At 44.2% G+C, this 16,059-nt stretch overlaps 1 protein-coding gene across 1 annotated transcript in view; it reads left to right on the forward strand.

Annotated features, from left to right (window-relative positions):
- Positions 1-860: 860 nt before the first annotated feature.
- The window catches only part of LOC133750552 (NXPE family member 3-like), a 36,698-nt gene continuing 21,499 nt past the window's right edge, over positions 861-16,059 (forward strand). Inside the window, exon 1 of the mRNA XM_062180123.1 lies at positions 861-1,663. Within this exon, the coding sequence (XP_062036107.1) occupies positions 861-1,663 (803 nt within the window). The remainder of the gene's footprint in view (positions 1,664-16,059) is intronic.

Raw genomic sequence — 16,059 nt, forward strand, 5'->3', positions numbered from 1 at the left:
GGTGGCAGGAGCCCAAGCACTTGGGCCATCTTTTCTGCTTTTCCAGGAGCATCAGCAGGGAGCTGGATTGGAAGTGGAGCAGCCAGGACTAGAACCAGCACCTGTATGGGATGCCAGTGCTTCAGGCAGCAGCTTTACCTGCTATGCCATGGCACTGGCCCCTAAAATAATTTTTTTAAAAATGTGAGACTCGAGGCTGGCGTTGTGGCACAGTGTAAGGTTAAAGCCCTGGCCTGAAGCGCCAGCATCCCATATGGGCATCAGTTCTGGTCCCAGCTGCTCCTCTTCCGATCCAGCTCTCTGCTACAGCCTGAGAAAGCAGTAGAAGATGGCCCAAATCCTTGGGCCCTTGCACCCACATGGGAGACCCAGAAGAAGCTCCTGGCTCCTGGCTTTGGATCGGCGCAGCTCCTGCTGTTGTGGCCATCTGGGGAGTGAACCAGTGGATGGAAGACCTCTCTCTCTGTCTCGCCCTCTCTCTGTAACTCTTTCAAATAAATTAATAAATCTTAAAAAAAAATATATGAGGCTCTGGGTGGGGAAGCAGGTTTTGGGAGGAGTGAGGAAATTTAGAGATGTGAGGGTTGAATCCAAGCCTACTTGTAACACTGTATGTGAATGTTGTGTGCCCGTGTGGTGGGGAGGGTAGTGGAGGGAATAAGAAACTTGAGACAGTTGAGCTAAACCAGAGGGACAAGTTCGCCTTTACAACAGGAAATGCTCCTTTCAAATAAAGGGGGTGACTCAGAGGCCAGGCTTATGAGTGACACACAGCACGAAGCAGGCAGGCAGGACTGCTGGGTCCTCCCGCTTGGCAGGAGGGACAAGCTATGATGAGTGGAAAGCTTTTCCTAGAGAAAATGGGGAAAGCACAAACCACTGACGACTTCCTCTTTCTCTACCCACAGGTGTTATTTTTCAAGATGTTCTGGACTGACAGCACCATCAATCAGCCCCCAGCACCCCGTCCTGTCACTAAGTTTGCCTCCAAGTCCACAGAATCACCCTCCCTCTTGGACTCTCTGCCCGAGGAGTTCACCAACTTGACCCACCTTCTGTACTGGCCTCCAACCCCAGGAGATCAGGGAAACTTCTTGGCCTCTACCAGTCCCCAGACCTCCACCTACCACCTGAGGGGCCCTGTGCAAGTCACTTACGACCTGGGAAGCTCCCTAGAGGCTGTCCTTGTGGCCAGGGACCACCGGGGCAGGCCCAAGACCCACGGTGGGGATCTGTTTCGGGCAAAGCTGCTGGGTCCAGACTTAAATGCGGGAGTCCCGGGGGAGGTGCAGGATCTGGAGAACGGCACCTACCTGCTGTCTTTCCCTCTGCTCTGGGCTGGGAGGGCCCAGGTCAAAGTGTGGCTGATCCACTCCAGTGAGGCAGTCGGAGTCCTGCGGAGAATCTGGAGAGAGAAAGGGGCCACAGTCAATTTCAGAGGGTATTTCCGGGGACCAACAGGGGTGGAAGAGACTGTTGTTTGCAATGTTGACCCCCAGTCGACTGGAGCAAAAGGGGCTACCTGCCAGTACAGAGATGTGATTTCTGGTGAGCTCTGGTTCTGTGCTCAACCCCCTACCCTGCCCTGCAACTCTTTAGTCGGCCACTCGAGTGGGAGTATGCTGAAAGTGACCACACCACAGGATGAGACCCTATTGGCAGGGTAAGAATCTGAGATGTGTTCTCCAACCCCGAGTCATATGCTTCCTTCTAAATCCTGCACCGCTGATACCATTTGTGTGTTTGTTTTCTCATTCAATACATGAGGGTTGAGTGCCTACTTTAGGATAGGCATTGCCAAACAAATACACATAATATGGTGAAATTGCCACGCTAGATATCTGGGAAAGAATACGATTGACATTGGGATTAAACAAAAAGGGGGATTCTCCAGGGAAGAAAAGAGGCAAAGTATTCAAAGACAGAGCAGCTGATCTCAGGACAAAAGTGACTCGAGTGCTTCATTTATTTACCTGGATTTCTGTCTTCACTTAGGTTGTTGTCTGGAACAGATTATTTAAGTAGATTTTAAAATATTTTGTCGGGGCCACCTGCAGTGCCGGCATCCCATATGGATGCTGGTTCGAATCCCAGCTGCTCCACTTCTGATCCAGCTCTCTGCTATGGCCTGGGAAGGCAGTAGAAGATGGCCCATGTCCCTGGCCCCTGCACCCATGTGGAGACCCAGAGGAAGCTCCTGGCTCCTGGCTTCAGATCGGTGCAGCTCCAGCCATTGTGGATATCTGGGGAGTGAACCAGCAGATGGAAGACCTCTCTCTCTCTCTCTCTCTCTCTCTCTCTCTCTCTCTCTGCCTCTCTTTCTCTCTCTGCATAACTCTTTCAAATAAATAAATAAATCTTAAAAAAAATAAAAATAAGGGGCTGGCGCTGTGGTGTAGTGGACAAAGCCACCGCCTGCAGCACCAGCATCCCATATGGGTGCTGGTTCGAGTCCCGACTGCTCCACTTCTGATCCAGCTCTCTGCTATGGCCTGGGAAAGCATAGAAGATGGCCAAAGTCCTTGGGCCCCTGCACCCGTGTGGGAGACACAGAAGAAGCTCCTGGCTCCTGGCTTCAGATTGGTGCAGCTTCAGTCTTTGAGGCCAACTGGGGAGTGAACCAGCAGATGGAAGACCTCTCTCTCTCTCTCTCTCTCTCTCTTTCTGTGTGTGTGTGTGTATGTGTAACTGACTTTCAAATAAATAAATAAATCTTTAAAAAAATAAAAGATAAAAATAAATACAAATATTTTGTCTAGAATTTCCAGAGAAGGTGTTGTAAATACTTAGGTCTCACACAGTGCAAGGAAAGGAATCTCCATTCATTCTTTTTTAAAAAAAAATTTTATTTATTTGAAAGGCAGAGTTACAGACAAAGGGAGAGGGAGACTCAGAGGGAGAGGGAGATCTTCCATCTGCTCATTCATCTCCAAATGACTGCAATGGCTGGGGCTGGGCCAGACCAAAGCCAGGAGCTAAGGAGCCCACTGCGGTCTCCCACATGGGTGGTAGGTACCAAAGCACTTGTGCCATCTTCTGCTGCTGTGCCACACGCTCTAGCAGAGCAGCCTGGACTTGAACCAGCACTCCAGTGTGGGATGTAGGTGTCAGAAGTGGCAGTCTAACCACTGCACCAGGATGCCAGCACTCTAATTCAATCATTTCTGCTCGTATCTTTAACATTTGCTCCTTCAATTCCATAGAACTTCTTACCTTTTTCTAATTTAATGGTTCAGAATACTTAACCCATCTGTTTCGGTCTTCCTTGTTGTGGAGTAAAAACAATTAAGGCTATAAATTTTCCTCTGAGTACAGCTTTTGCTGTATTCTCAAAATTTTTAAATACAGGAGATTCACTTTTATTTTGGTTTATCTGTTTTATATTTTCTACAGTGATTTCCATTTTAACTCATCTGTTATTTAAAAGTTATTTTGGGGCTAGTGCTGTGGCATAGCGGGTAAAGCTGCCGCCTGCAGTGCCGGCATCCCATATGGGTGCCAGTTTGAGTCCCGGCTGCTTGATCCAGCTCTCTGCTATGGCCTGGGAAAGCAGTAGAAGATGGTCCAGGTGCTTGGGCCCCTGCACCCACATGGGAGGCCTGTAAGAAACTCCTGGCCCCTGGCTTCGTTGGCCAATTGGGGAATGAACCATCAGATGGAAAACCTCTCTTTCTCTGCCTCTCCTCTCTGTGTAACTGAGTAAATAGTTTTTAAAAAGTTATTTTAAAAGTTTTTAAACTTTAAAAGTTGCTACCTTTTATTTTTCCTAGTTTTATCGTAAATTATGATTAAACTAAGATCTTTATGATACTGATTCTTCAGAATTTATTTAGAATTCATTTGTGACCAACAAATGACTAATTTTTGTTAGTGGTTCACATTTTTTAAAAGATTTATTTTATTTATTTGAAAGAGTTACTGAAATAGGTAGAGAAAGAGAGGTCTTGCATCCACAGGTTCACTCCCCAAATGGCTGAAACTGCCAGAGCTGAACTGATCTGAAGTCAAGAGCCAGGAGCTTCTTTGGGGTCTCCCATGTGGCTGCTGGGACCCAAGGACTTGGGCCATCTTCACTGCTTTCCTAGGTGCATTAGCAGAGAGCTGGATCAGAATTGGAGCAGCCAGGACTTGAACCAACGCCCATAAGGGATGCTGGTGCTTCAGGCCAGGGCTTTAACCCGCGCTCCACAGAGCCGGCCCCCCACATTTTCTTGAAAATAATTTGCATTCTGTTTCTTCATAGTGGAATTCTGAACCTATTTAATTTAGCTTGTGTTAATTTTTTATTCCAAATATCTGTCTCTTTACTAATATTCTATGTTGAATCTATTCATTTTGGACACAAATGTATTATACTGTTCACACTGTGCTTATGGATTTATAAACTTGACAATTTCTCTTTGCAATTTATTTTATTTATCTGAGAGAGAGAGAGAGAGAGAGAGAGAGAGAGAGAGAGAGAGAATGAGACAGAATATGCTCTCAGCTGCTGGTTTACTCCCCAAATGCTCAAGAACTGAGAACTCAATTAGGGTCTCCCCCTTGGGTGACAGGGACTCAACTACCTGAGCCATCACTTGCCGCCTCCCACAGTGTGCAGCAGCAGAAAGCGGGAACCAGGAGCAGAGCTGGGACTTGAACCCAGGCACTCCAACACAGGATGCAGGCATCCCGACTGATGTCTTAACCCCTGGGCCAGATGCCTGACCCAGGTTTCACTTCACATATTTCAAGTTTATATTGTTAAATATCTTCAACTTTATGTTTGTTTTATGTGATAAATAAATTCATTGTATTTTCTTCCTTTTTGCTTTAATTTCTAATTTTTACATATGAATGTTGCTATAACCACTTTCATTTGCTTAATATTTTCATGGTATAAATTTAAAGATCACTATTTTTAGGCCGGCGCTGTGGCTCATTGGCTAATCTTCCACCTGTGGCACCAGCACCCCAGGTTCTAGTCCCGGTTGCTCTTTTTCCAGTCCAGCTCTCTGCTGTGGCCTGGGAGGGCAGTGGAGGATGGCCCAGGTGCTTGGGCCCTGCACCCGCATGGGAGACCAGGAGAAGCACCTGGCTCCTGCCTTTGGATCAGTGCGCTGCAGTGCGCCGGCCGCAGCGGCCATTGGAGGGTGAACCAACGGCAAAAAGAAAGACCTTTCTCTCTGTCTCTCTGTCTCTCACTAACCACTCTGCCTGTCCAAAAAAAAAAAAATCACTATTTTTAGGCCAGTGCTGTGGCTCACTTGGCTAATCCTCCACCTGTGGCACCAGCACCCCGGGTTCTAGTCCCGGTTGCTCTTCTTCCAGTCCAGCTCTCTGCTGTGGCCTGGGAGGGCAGTGGAGGATAGCCCAAGTGCTTGGGTCCTGCAACCGCATGGGAGACCAGGAGGAAGCACCTGGCTCCTGGCTTCGGATCAGCGCAGCACCAGCCGGGTGGCCATTTGGGGGGTGAATCAATGGAAGGAAGACCTTTCTCTCTGTCTCTCTCTCACTGTCTGTAACTCTACCTGTCAAATTAAAAAAAAAAAAAAGCAAATAAATAAATCACTATTTTTATTTTATAATGATTATTTTTAAACTTTTTTTTTTAAAAAAGATGTATTTATTTACTTGAGAGGTAGAGTTACAGAGAGAGAGGGACAGAGAGAAAGATCTTCCATCCACTGGTTCACTCCCCAAATGGCTGCAACGGTTAGAGTCAAGCCAGAAGCCAGGATCCAGGAGCTTAATCTGGGTCTCCCACATGGGTGCAGGGGCCCAAGCACTTGGACCATCTTCTACTGCTTTCCCAGGCCATAGCAGAGAGCTGGATCAGAAGAGCAGCAGGACTCAAACTGGCGCTGCAGGTGGAGACTTAGCCTACTATGTCATAGCACCAGCCCCAAACCTTTTTTATTAAAGGAACTTATTTTTTTAAAAAGATTTATTTATTTATTTGAAAGAGTTACTCAGAGAGAGGAGAGGCAGAGCGAGAGAGAGAGAAGTCTTCCATCCAATGGTTCACTCTCCAGACAGCCACAATGGCTGGAGCCTGGCCAATACGAAGCCAGGACCCAGGAGCTTCCGGGTCTTCCATGCGGATGCAGGGGCCCAAGCACTTGGGCCATCTTCTACTGCTTTCCCAGGTCATAGCAGAGAGCTGGATCGGAATAGGAGCAGCTGGGACTCGAACTGGCACCCATGTGGGATGCTGGCACTTCAGGCCAGGGCATTAATCTGCTGAGCCACAGCGCCAGCCCCAGGAACTTATTAATATATTAGATTCTCAGGATCACAGCAAAAGCATAATAATTACAGCAATATATTTCTTATCAATTTTCATGTTAATTTCATATTACTACAAAGAGAGCAGATTCAATGTAGTTCCTAGGTACAATTCTTTTTTTTATTTATTTAATGAATGCATTTTTACATAGATACAACTTTAGGAATACAGTGGTTCTTTCCCCCATGTCTCCCACCCGGCTCCCTTCCCACCTCCCATTCCCTCTCCCATCTCCTTCTTCATTATGGATCATTTTTAGTATGACTTTATATATAGAGGACCACCTCTATGCTAATCATAGATTTCAACAACTTGCCCCCATGCCCACACACAACTTATAGAGTACAGTTTGGGGAGAGAATTTGGTCAATTCTCATATTGCAATACAATAGGGACAGAGGTCCTACCTGGGGAGCAAGTGCACAGTGACTACTGTTGTTCCTTCAACAATTAACACTCTTTTTTTTTATGACATCAGTGATCATCCAGGCTCTCGTCGTGGGCTGCCAGGGCTATGGAGGCCTTTTGTGACCATAGACTCCGTCGTTATTTGGACACGGCCATAAGTAAAGAGGATGTTCTCCTCTCCCTTCAGAGAAGAGTGTCTCCTTTGATGACCCTTCCTTTTCTCTGAGGTCTCGCAGAGATCCACCGTGTAGGTCTTTTTTTTCCCCACAGAGTCTTGTCTTTCCATGCCTGAGATGCTCTTACAGGCCTTTCAGCCCGACTGGGAAGCCTTATGGGTTGATTCTGAGGTCAGAGTGTTGTTTACTGCGAAAGTCATTCTAGGAGTCTGCTGTGTGGACTGCTTCCCCTGTTGGCCCTCCCTTCCTTTTTTTATTTCTATTATTTTTGCCGGGTATTTGATGTTATTTATGTCATCTCTTTTAAATTTAAACCGGTCTATCTGTTGCCTTTAACATTTAAGTTGATCCTTGTAACAGTGAAGATGGTGTTTATACCACTGATTCTTATGGGTTTGGAGCCCCATGATGAGTTCTTAGGCTGTACCCTTAGAGGTGAGTCTATATGCCTGTATGCAGAACTACACTGTTTTACAGTCTTAGACTACCTCCTCCATCTCTTATTCCCCCCCTTGTTTTTAACTGGTATCTTTTTCCAATTGCTTTAAAATACATGTAATTAACTCTGTGTTACATAGAGAGTTCAGCCTATAGTGTGAGGTAGAGATGAGAGAGAAAGAAAACAGAGGAAAAAGAAAAAAAAAGACAAAACAAAACCAAAAGGATATACACAGTAAAAAGTAACAATAGTTAACTGTCTCAACAATCAGGTCAAGAGTTCTTGAGGACATTAGTTCTGAAGGTGACTATTTCGCTTCTATAGCTTTCATTTTAGCTGCGCTGTTAATTCTCCTGAGTCAGGGAGAACATATGGTGTTTGTCTCTTTGGGACTGGGTTATTTCACTAAGTATGAGGTTTTCCAGCTTGCTCCATTTTGTTGCAAAGGACCAGATTTCTTCCTTTTACACTACTGTGTAGTATTCCATAGTGTATATATCCCACAATTTCTTTATCCATTCTTTGGTTGATGGACATTTAGGTTGCTTCCATGTCTTAGCTATTGGGAATTGAGCTGTGATAAACATGGAGGTACAGATAGTTCTTTTGTTTACTGATTTCATTTCCCTTGGGTAAACTCCCATAGTGAAATGGCTGGGTCATATGGTAGGTCTATATTCAGGTTTTTTGAGGTGTCTCCGTACTGTTTTCCACAGTGGCTTTACCAGTTTATTTTCCCAACAACAGTGGGTTAGGCTGCCCTTTTCCCCACATCCTCTCCAAAATTTGTTGTTTGTTGATTTCTGTATGAGGGCCACTCTAACTGGGGTGAGGTGAAACCTCGTTGTGGTTTTGATTTGCATTTCCCTGATGGCTAGTGATCCTGAGCACTTTTTCATGTGCCTGTTAGCCATTTGGATTTCCTCTTTTGACAAATGTCTGTTAAAGTCCTTGGCTCATCTTTTTATTGAGTTGTTTGTTTTGTTGCTGTTGAGTTTCTTCATCATTTTATAGATTCTAGTTGTTAATCCTTTATCAGTTGTGTAGTTTGCAAATAATTTCTCCCATTCTGTCGTTTGCCTCTTCACTTTCCTGACTGTTTCTTTTGCTGTAAAGAAACTTCTGAATTTGAGGAAATCCCAATTGTTCATTTTGGCTTTGACTACCTATGCCTCTGGGGTCTTCTCCAGGAATTCTTTGCCTGTTCCAATGTCTTGAAGGGTTTCCCCTATGCTCTTGATTAATTTGATGGTGTCGTGGTATAGATTTAGATATTTAATCCATGTTGAGGGTTTTTTTGTATACAGTGTAAGATAGGGGTCTTGTTTCATTCTTCGACATGTGGACATCCAGTTTTCTCAGCACCATATGTTGAAGAGGCTGTCCCTGTTCCAGGGGTTGGTTTTAGCTCCTTTGTCGAATATGAGTTGTTTATAGATGTTTGGATTGATTCCCGGTGTTTCTATTCTGTTCCATTGGTCTAAACATCTGTTTTTGTACCAGTACCAGGCTGTTTTGATTATAACTACCCTGTAGTATGTATTGAAGTCTGGAATTGTGATGCCTCTGGCTTTGTTTTATTGTATATGATTGCTTTAGCTATTCGCAGTCTCTTGTTCCTCCATATGAATTTCAGCGTCATTTTTTCTAGGTCTGTAAAGAACGTCTTTGGTATTTTGATTGGTATGGTATTGAACCTGTAAATTGCTTTCAGAAGAATGGACGTTTTGATTATATTAATTCTTCCAATCCATGAACATGGCATATTTTTCCATTTTTTTTCTTCTTCTATTTCTTTCTTTAATATTTTGTAATTTTCATCATAGAGCTCTTTTACATCCTTGGTTAAATTTATCCCAAGGTACTTGATTGCTTTTGTGGCTATTGTGAATGGCACTGATCTTAGAAGTTCTTCCTCGGCCATGGCATGGTCTGTGTAAACAAAGGCTGTTGATTTATGTGCATTGACTTTGTATCCTACTTTACCAAACTCTTCTATTAGTTTCAATAGTCTCTTCTCTTAGAAGAATCTTTTGGATCCCCTATATATAGAATCATGCCATCTGAAAATAGGGATAGTTTGACTTCCTCCTTTCCCATTGGTATCCCTTTAATTTCTTTTTCTTGCCTGATGGCTCTGGCTAAAACTTCTAGAACTATATTGAATAGCAATGGTGAGAGTGGGCATCCCTGTCTGATGTGTTTTTAATGGAAATGCCTCCAACTTTTCCCCATTCAATATAATGCTGGCCATGGGTTTGTCATAATTGTCTTAATTGTGTTGAGGAATGTTACTTCTAAACCCAATTTGCTTAGAGTTTTCATCATGAAAGGATGTTGTATTTTGTCAAGTGCTTTCTCTGCATCTATTGAGATAATCATAAGATGTTTGTTTCTCAAATGATGTATCACATTGATTGATTTTCAAATGTTGAACCATCCCTGCATACCAGGGATAAATCCCACTTGGTCCAGGTGAATGATCTTTCTGATGTGTAGTTGGATTCGGTTGGCCAGGATTTTGTTGAGTATTTTTGCATCTATGTTTATCAGGGAAATAGGTCTATAGTTTTCTTTCTCTGTTGCATCCTTTCTGGGCTTAAAAATTAAGGTGATATTGCCTTCATAGAAAGAATTTGGTAGGATTCTCTCTCTTTCAATTGTTTTGAATAATTTGAGAAGAACTGGGGTTAGTTGTTCTTTAAATGTCTGGTAGAATTCAGCGGTGAAGCCGTCGGGTCCTGGGCTCTTCTTTTTCAATAGCGCATTTATTACTGATTCAATTTCTTTCATGGTTATGGATCTGTTTAGGTTCTCTATGTCTTCATGGCTCAGTTTTGGAAGGTTGTATGTGTCCAGGAATCTATCCATTTCTTCCAGGTTTCCCAATTTGTTGGCATACAGCTCTTTGTACTGGTTTCTGATGATTCTTTTTATTTCTGTTGTGTCTGTTGTTATGTTTCAATTACCATCTTTAATTTTACAGATTTGAGTCTTCTCTCCCCTTTTTTTGGTTAGTTGGGCCAATGGTGTGTCTATTTTATTTATTTTTTCAAAGAACCAGCTCTTGGTTTTTCTGATCTTTTGTATTTTTTTTGTTTTAATTCTGTTTATTTCTTATCTAATCTTTAGTATTTCTTTTCTTCTGCTGGGTTTGGGTTTGGTTTGCTGCTGTTTTTCTAAATCCTTGAGGTGTATAGAGAGGTCATTTGTTTGGTATCTTTCCAGTTTCTTTTTTTTTTTAATTTTTGACAGGCAGAGTGGACAGTGAGAGAGAGACAGAGAGAAAGGTCTTCCTTTTGCCGTTGGTTCACCCTCCAATGGCTGCCGCGGTAGCGTGCTGCAGCCGGCGCACCGCGCTGATCCAATGGCAGGAGCCAGGTGCTTCTCCTGGTCTCCCATGGGGTGCAGGGCCCAAGCACTTGGGCCATCCTCCACTGCACTCCCTGGCCACAGCAGAGAGCTGGCCTGGAAGAGGGGCAACCGGGACAGGATCGGTGCCCCGACTGGGACTAGAACCTGGTGTGCCAGCGCCGCAAGGCGGAGGATTAGCCTAGTGAGCCGCGGCGCCGGCCTCCAGTTTCTTGATGTAGGCACCAATTGCTATAAACTTTCCTCTTAGCACTGCTTTTGCTGTATCCCACAAGTTTTGATAAGTTGTATTATCATTTTCATTTGTTTCTAGAAATTTTTTGATTTCTCTTTTGATTTCTTCTATGGCCCACTGTTCACTCAGAATCATGTTGTTCGTTCTCCATGTGTTTGCTTATGATGCAGATATTCTTGAGTTGCTGGTTTTGAGTTTCATTGCATTGTGGTCTGAGAAGATGCATGGTATAGTTTCAATTTTTTTGAATTTGCTGAGGCTCCCTTTATGGCCTAGCATATGGTCAATCCTAGAGTAAGTTCCATGTACCAGGGAGAAATATGTGTACTCTGTGGCTGTGGGGTGGAAGGCTCTGTAGATATCTACTAGGTCTATTTTGTCTATAGCATCAATTAGCTCTATTGTCTCCTTGTTAGTTTTCTGTCTGGTTGATCTGTCCATTGGTGAAAGTGGGATGTTGAAGTCCCCTGTTACTATTGTATTTGAGTCTATATCTCCCTTTAATCCTTTAGTAGTTCTTTCAAGTAGCCAGGTGCCCTGTAATTAGGTGCATATACATTTATAATAGTAATGTCTTCGTGTTGGATTGATCCTTTAATCATTATATAATGTCCTTCTTTGTCTCTTTTGTGTTAAAGTCCATTTTGTCTGATGTTAGGATGGCAACACCAGCTCTTTTTGGTTTCTGTTAGCTTGGAATATTTTTTTCCATCCTTTCACTTTCAGTCTGTGTGCATCTTTGCTGGTGAGGTGTGATTCCTGAAGGCAACAGATAGACAGATTTTCTTTTTTAATCCATTCAGCTAGTCTGTGTCTCTTGATTGTAGAGTTGAGACCATTTACATTCAGTGTGACTATTGTTCAATACTGTCTTTTTCCTGTCATGTTTCCTTAAAAGAGCTGTTTATGAATTTTGAGATTTGTTTGTAGTTTAGTTGGGTCATTTTCTACATTCTTCTTTTGTAGTGAAGTTCTTGTTTTTGTATTTCCATGTGCAGCATGTCCTTGAGCCAGTGTTGTAGGGCTGGATGCAAAGATACAAATTCTTTCAGTTTCTGTTTGTCGTGGAAAATCTTTATTTCCTCTTCATTCATAGATGACAGCTTTTCAGGGTACATTATTCTAGGCTGGCATCCTTTATCTTTTAAAACTTGGAATATATCATGCCATTGTCTCCTTGCCTGTAGCGTTTGTGATGAGAAATCCGGGGTGAGTCTGATTGAATTACCTCTGAATGTGATTTGTCCTTTCTCTCTGGCACATTTTAGGATTTGTTCTTTTTGTTTCACTGAGTGTTGCCACAATATGTCGTGGTGAATTCCTTTTCTTGTCCAATTTGTTAGGACTCCTGTGTATTTGTTGAATTTGGTTGTTTCTTTCAAACCGCCTATGTTGGAAGTTTTCTGATATTATTTCATTGAAAATGAATCAGTTCTCTCTTTCCACACCCTCAGGGACTCCTATTATCCAGACATTACAACACTTGATTGAATCTTGTAGGTCTCCAACCATGGTTTTTTTTTTTTTTTTTTTTACTTTTTATAGAAAATTTTATTCAACATACAACATTTTCCAGCAAAAAGGCAATATACAGGAAGATCCAACCATGTTTTTTAATTTTCTAATTTCTTCTTGTGTTTGACCTGACTGTATTATTTTTGGAAGTTTGTCTTCGAGTTCTGATATTCGTCCTTTTATTTCATCTGTTCAATTTCTGAGGGATTCCAAGGTATTTTTTATTTGGTCAATTGAGTTTTTCATTTCCAGTATTTCATTCTGGCTTCTCTTTAGGATCTCTAATCCTTGGGCATGCTTTTCATTCAGATCTTGAATCTGTTTCTCATTGCTTCTAAGTAATCTGATTATTAATTTTCTGAATTCTTTTTCTGGCATGACTTCAAATTCTTCTTCAGCCTCTATTATGGACGGTTTAGCTGGCTCCATTGGCGAGTTCATAGGTTTTTCTACATTCTTATTCATGATTTTTCCTTTGTTCTTCAGCATTTCTGTTTGGTTTAATTTTTAGGTCGATTTCCTTCTGCTATGGGCTGCTATGGGTCTGTGCCGATTGCCAGTGTAAGCAGGCAGCTCCACCTTCTAGTGTTTGTTTCTTTCTGGAAACTGAGGGAGGCGGGTACTTGAGTAGGCTGGTACCTGGGCTTTGAGATACTAAGCTCCTTTGTTTGCCCAAGAGCACCTGGGCCTCCATTGCTCAGCTCCCCCATCACTGTGCCCCCTGTGTGATGAGTGGGGAGTCGCTCTAAACCGCTGTGGCCCTTGTTCCCCGGGGTGGGGTGATCCCCGCCACTGAAGTTCGCGTTGGGGAGGCAAAAGCAGAGCCCGCCCTTTTTCACTCCCAAATGTAAACAAACAAGATGGCTGCTCTCCACCTGCTGCAGCTCTAGTTGTGGGGGGGAGACACTGAGGAATCCTGGCATGTTCAATCTCTCAGTTCGTCCCCCAGGATCACGCCTTCTTCCTGCTTACAGCAGCAAGCACTATTCACTTTGCTTTGATTTCCTTCCCCACTCATCCATGCTTGTGTCTCACTTGTCCGTCCCAGGGTGGGTTGGAGGCGGCAGCAGTGGTGGTAGTCGTCCTCCCACTGGTTCTTTGTTCCGTTCTCTTTCTGTAGTTCTGGGCACCTCTACCTACCCCGGGGTGGTCCCCAGCACTCTCTGGTGTGCTCCCGTGCCACTCCACACCAACCTTTTGTGGTTCTGTCACCTGACTGTCCCCTCTATTCATCAATCTCTCTCTGTGCAACTCAGCACACCTTGCTGCTATACCAACATCTTACTACTCTCCTCTTAGGTACAATTCTAAGAATATAATAATACTTCCCTTTCTCCCTCCTTCCTTCCCCCTCTTCGTTTCTCCCTCTCTTTATATTTTACATTTTCTGTGTGAAATAGTTCTATTCAAGTTTCTTGACCTGATCTTGTGGCATTTGCTTAGGTGTGAATAGATCCTGGAAGAGACCAGATCCATGAGCATAACTAATATTATATAAACATAATGGGGGGGGCAGCGCTGGGGCGTAGCGGGTAAACCTGCCGTCTGCAGTGCTGGCATCCCATGTGGGCGCCAGTTCAAGTCCCAGCTACTCCACTTCCCATCCAGCTCTCTGCTATGGCCTGGGAAAGCAGTAGAAGATGGTCCAAGTGCTTGGGCGCCTGCACCCATGTGGGAGACCTGGAAGAAGCTCCTGGCTCCTGGCTTCAGATTGGCACAGCACCAGCCATTACAGCCATCTGGGGAGTGATCCAGAGGATAGAAGACCTCTCTCTCTCTTTCTGCTTCTGCCTCTCTCTAACTCTACATTTCAAATAAAATAAATAAGTCTTTTAAAAAACTGGTGAATTAGGCTATATCTAAATTATTAACTTCTCCATTACCAAAAGTCCCATAAACATAGCTTAAGTCAAGCAATAGACAGGAAGATTGCACCTGTAACACATATAATTAATTCAGGACTAATATTTAGGCTGAGTAAAGAAATCCTATGAAACAATAAAAATAATCACATAGCTCACCAGGAAAATAGGCAAAAAGAAAGAGGAAATCACACAGGAAAAATCCGAATAGTGAATGAAACTATGAAAACTCAACCCATGAATAATCAGAGAGGCCGGCGCCGTGGCTCAACAGGCTAATCCTCCGCCTTGCGGCGCCGGCACACCGGGTTCTAGTCCCGGTCGGGGCACCGATCCTGTCCCGGTTGCCCCTCTTCCAGGCCAGCTCTCTGCTGTGGCCAGGGAGTGCAGTGGAGGATGGCCCAAGTGTTTCGGCTCTGCACCCCATGGGAGACCAGGATAAGCACCTGGCTCCTGGCTTCGGAACAGCGCGGTGCGCCGGCCACAGCGCGCTACTGCGGCGGCCATTGGAGGGTGAACCAACGGCAAAAGGAAGACCTTTCTCTCTGTCTCTCTCTCACTGTCCACTCTGCCTGTCAAAAATAAAAAATAAATAAATAAATAAATAAAAATCAGAGAATTAAAACTACAATACAACACAATTTAATAATTTTTATATTCTCAAAACTCTTTCGGGGGCTTACACAACAAAGCTTTCTCACACTTCTGGAGGCTAAGTCGGAGGTGAAGGTGCCGGCAGGTGCGGTGTGTGGCGGGGCTTGTTTCCTGGTTGGCAGACAGCTGTCTGCTCATACCCTCATTTCCTCACATGCAGAGGAGACAGTGAACAACACTGTCCCTGTTATACGAACAGTGAACAATTCTGTCCCTTCTCTTAAGCGCACAGATCCTGAGGGCCGGCGCGGTGGCATAGCAGGTGAATCCATCGCCTGCAGTGCTGATTCAAGTCCCGGCTGCTCCACTTCTGATCTGGCTCCCTGCTAATGTGCCTGGGAAGGCAGCAGCAGATGGCCCAAGGGCATGGGCCCCTCACACCGACCTGGGAGACCTGGAAGAAGCTCCTGACTCCTGGCTTTGGCTTGGCCCAGCCCTGGCTGTTGTGGCCACTTGGGGAGTGAACCACCAGATGGAAGATCTCTCTCTCTCTCTCTCTCTTTCTACCTCTGCTTCTCCCTCTCTGTAACTCTGCCTTTTAAATAAATAAAATTTAAAAAATGACACAGATCAAACACCAAAGTCATGATAGGGACTACATCCTTATGAAGAGTAGAATAGGAAAGGGCAGCAGTATCAAAAATGCCTCTGTGATACCTGCAATGATTTATTACTTTTTGAAACTTAACGTTTTATTATGAAACAAATATAGACCCACAAGAAGTTACAAAAATAGTACACAGAGTCTTGGAAACCCTTCATCCAGCTCCCCTCAATCAAAGACAGACAGTGGTTCCATTTCCAGTGGCTGGGATTGGAGCTGGACTGGGAGCTGGGAACTCCAGTCCAGGTCTCTCATTAGGGTGGCAGGAACCCAGTTACTTGAGCCATCCCCTGCTGCCTCCCGGGGTGTGCACTAGCAGGAAGCTGCAGTCAGGAGCAGAGCCGAGTACTGAATCCAGGCACTCTGCTGTGGGATGTAGGCATCTTAACGGCGGTCTTCAACGGCTGGGCTGAGCAGCCACCTCTACCTAATGTGTTTTTTTGCTCTTCCAGAATCCCATTCAAGTTAGCCCATGACACTGAGTTGTCACGTCTCTTCAGGCCCTCTTTGTGAACGATCTTCGGGA

Source organism: Lepus europaeus, chromosome 21 (genome assembly GCF_033115175.1).
Source record: "Lepus europaeus isolate LE1 chromosome 21, mLepTim1.pri, whole genome shotgun sequence".
NCBI classification, from domain to species: domain Eukaryota; kingdom Metazoa; phylum Chordata; class Mammalia; order Lagomorpha; family Leporidae; genus Lepus; species Lepus europaeus.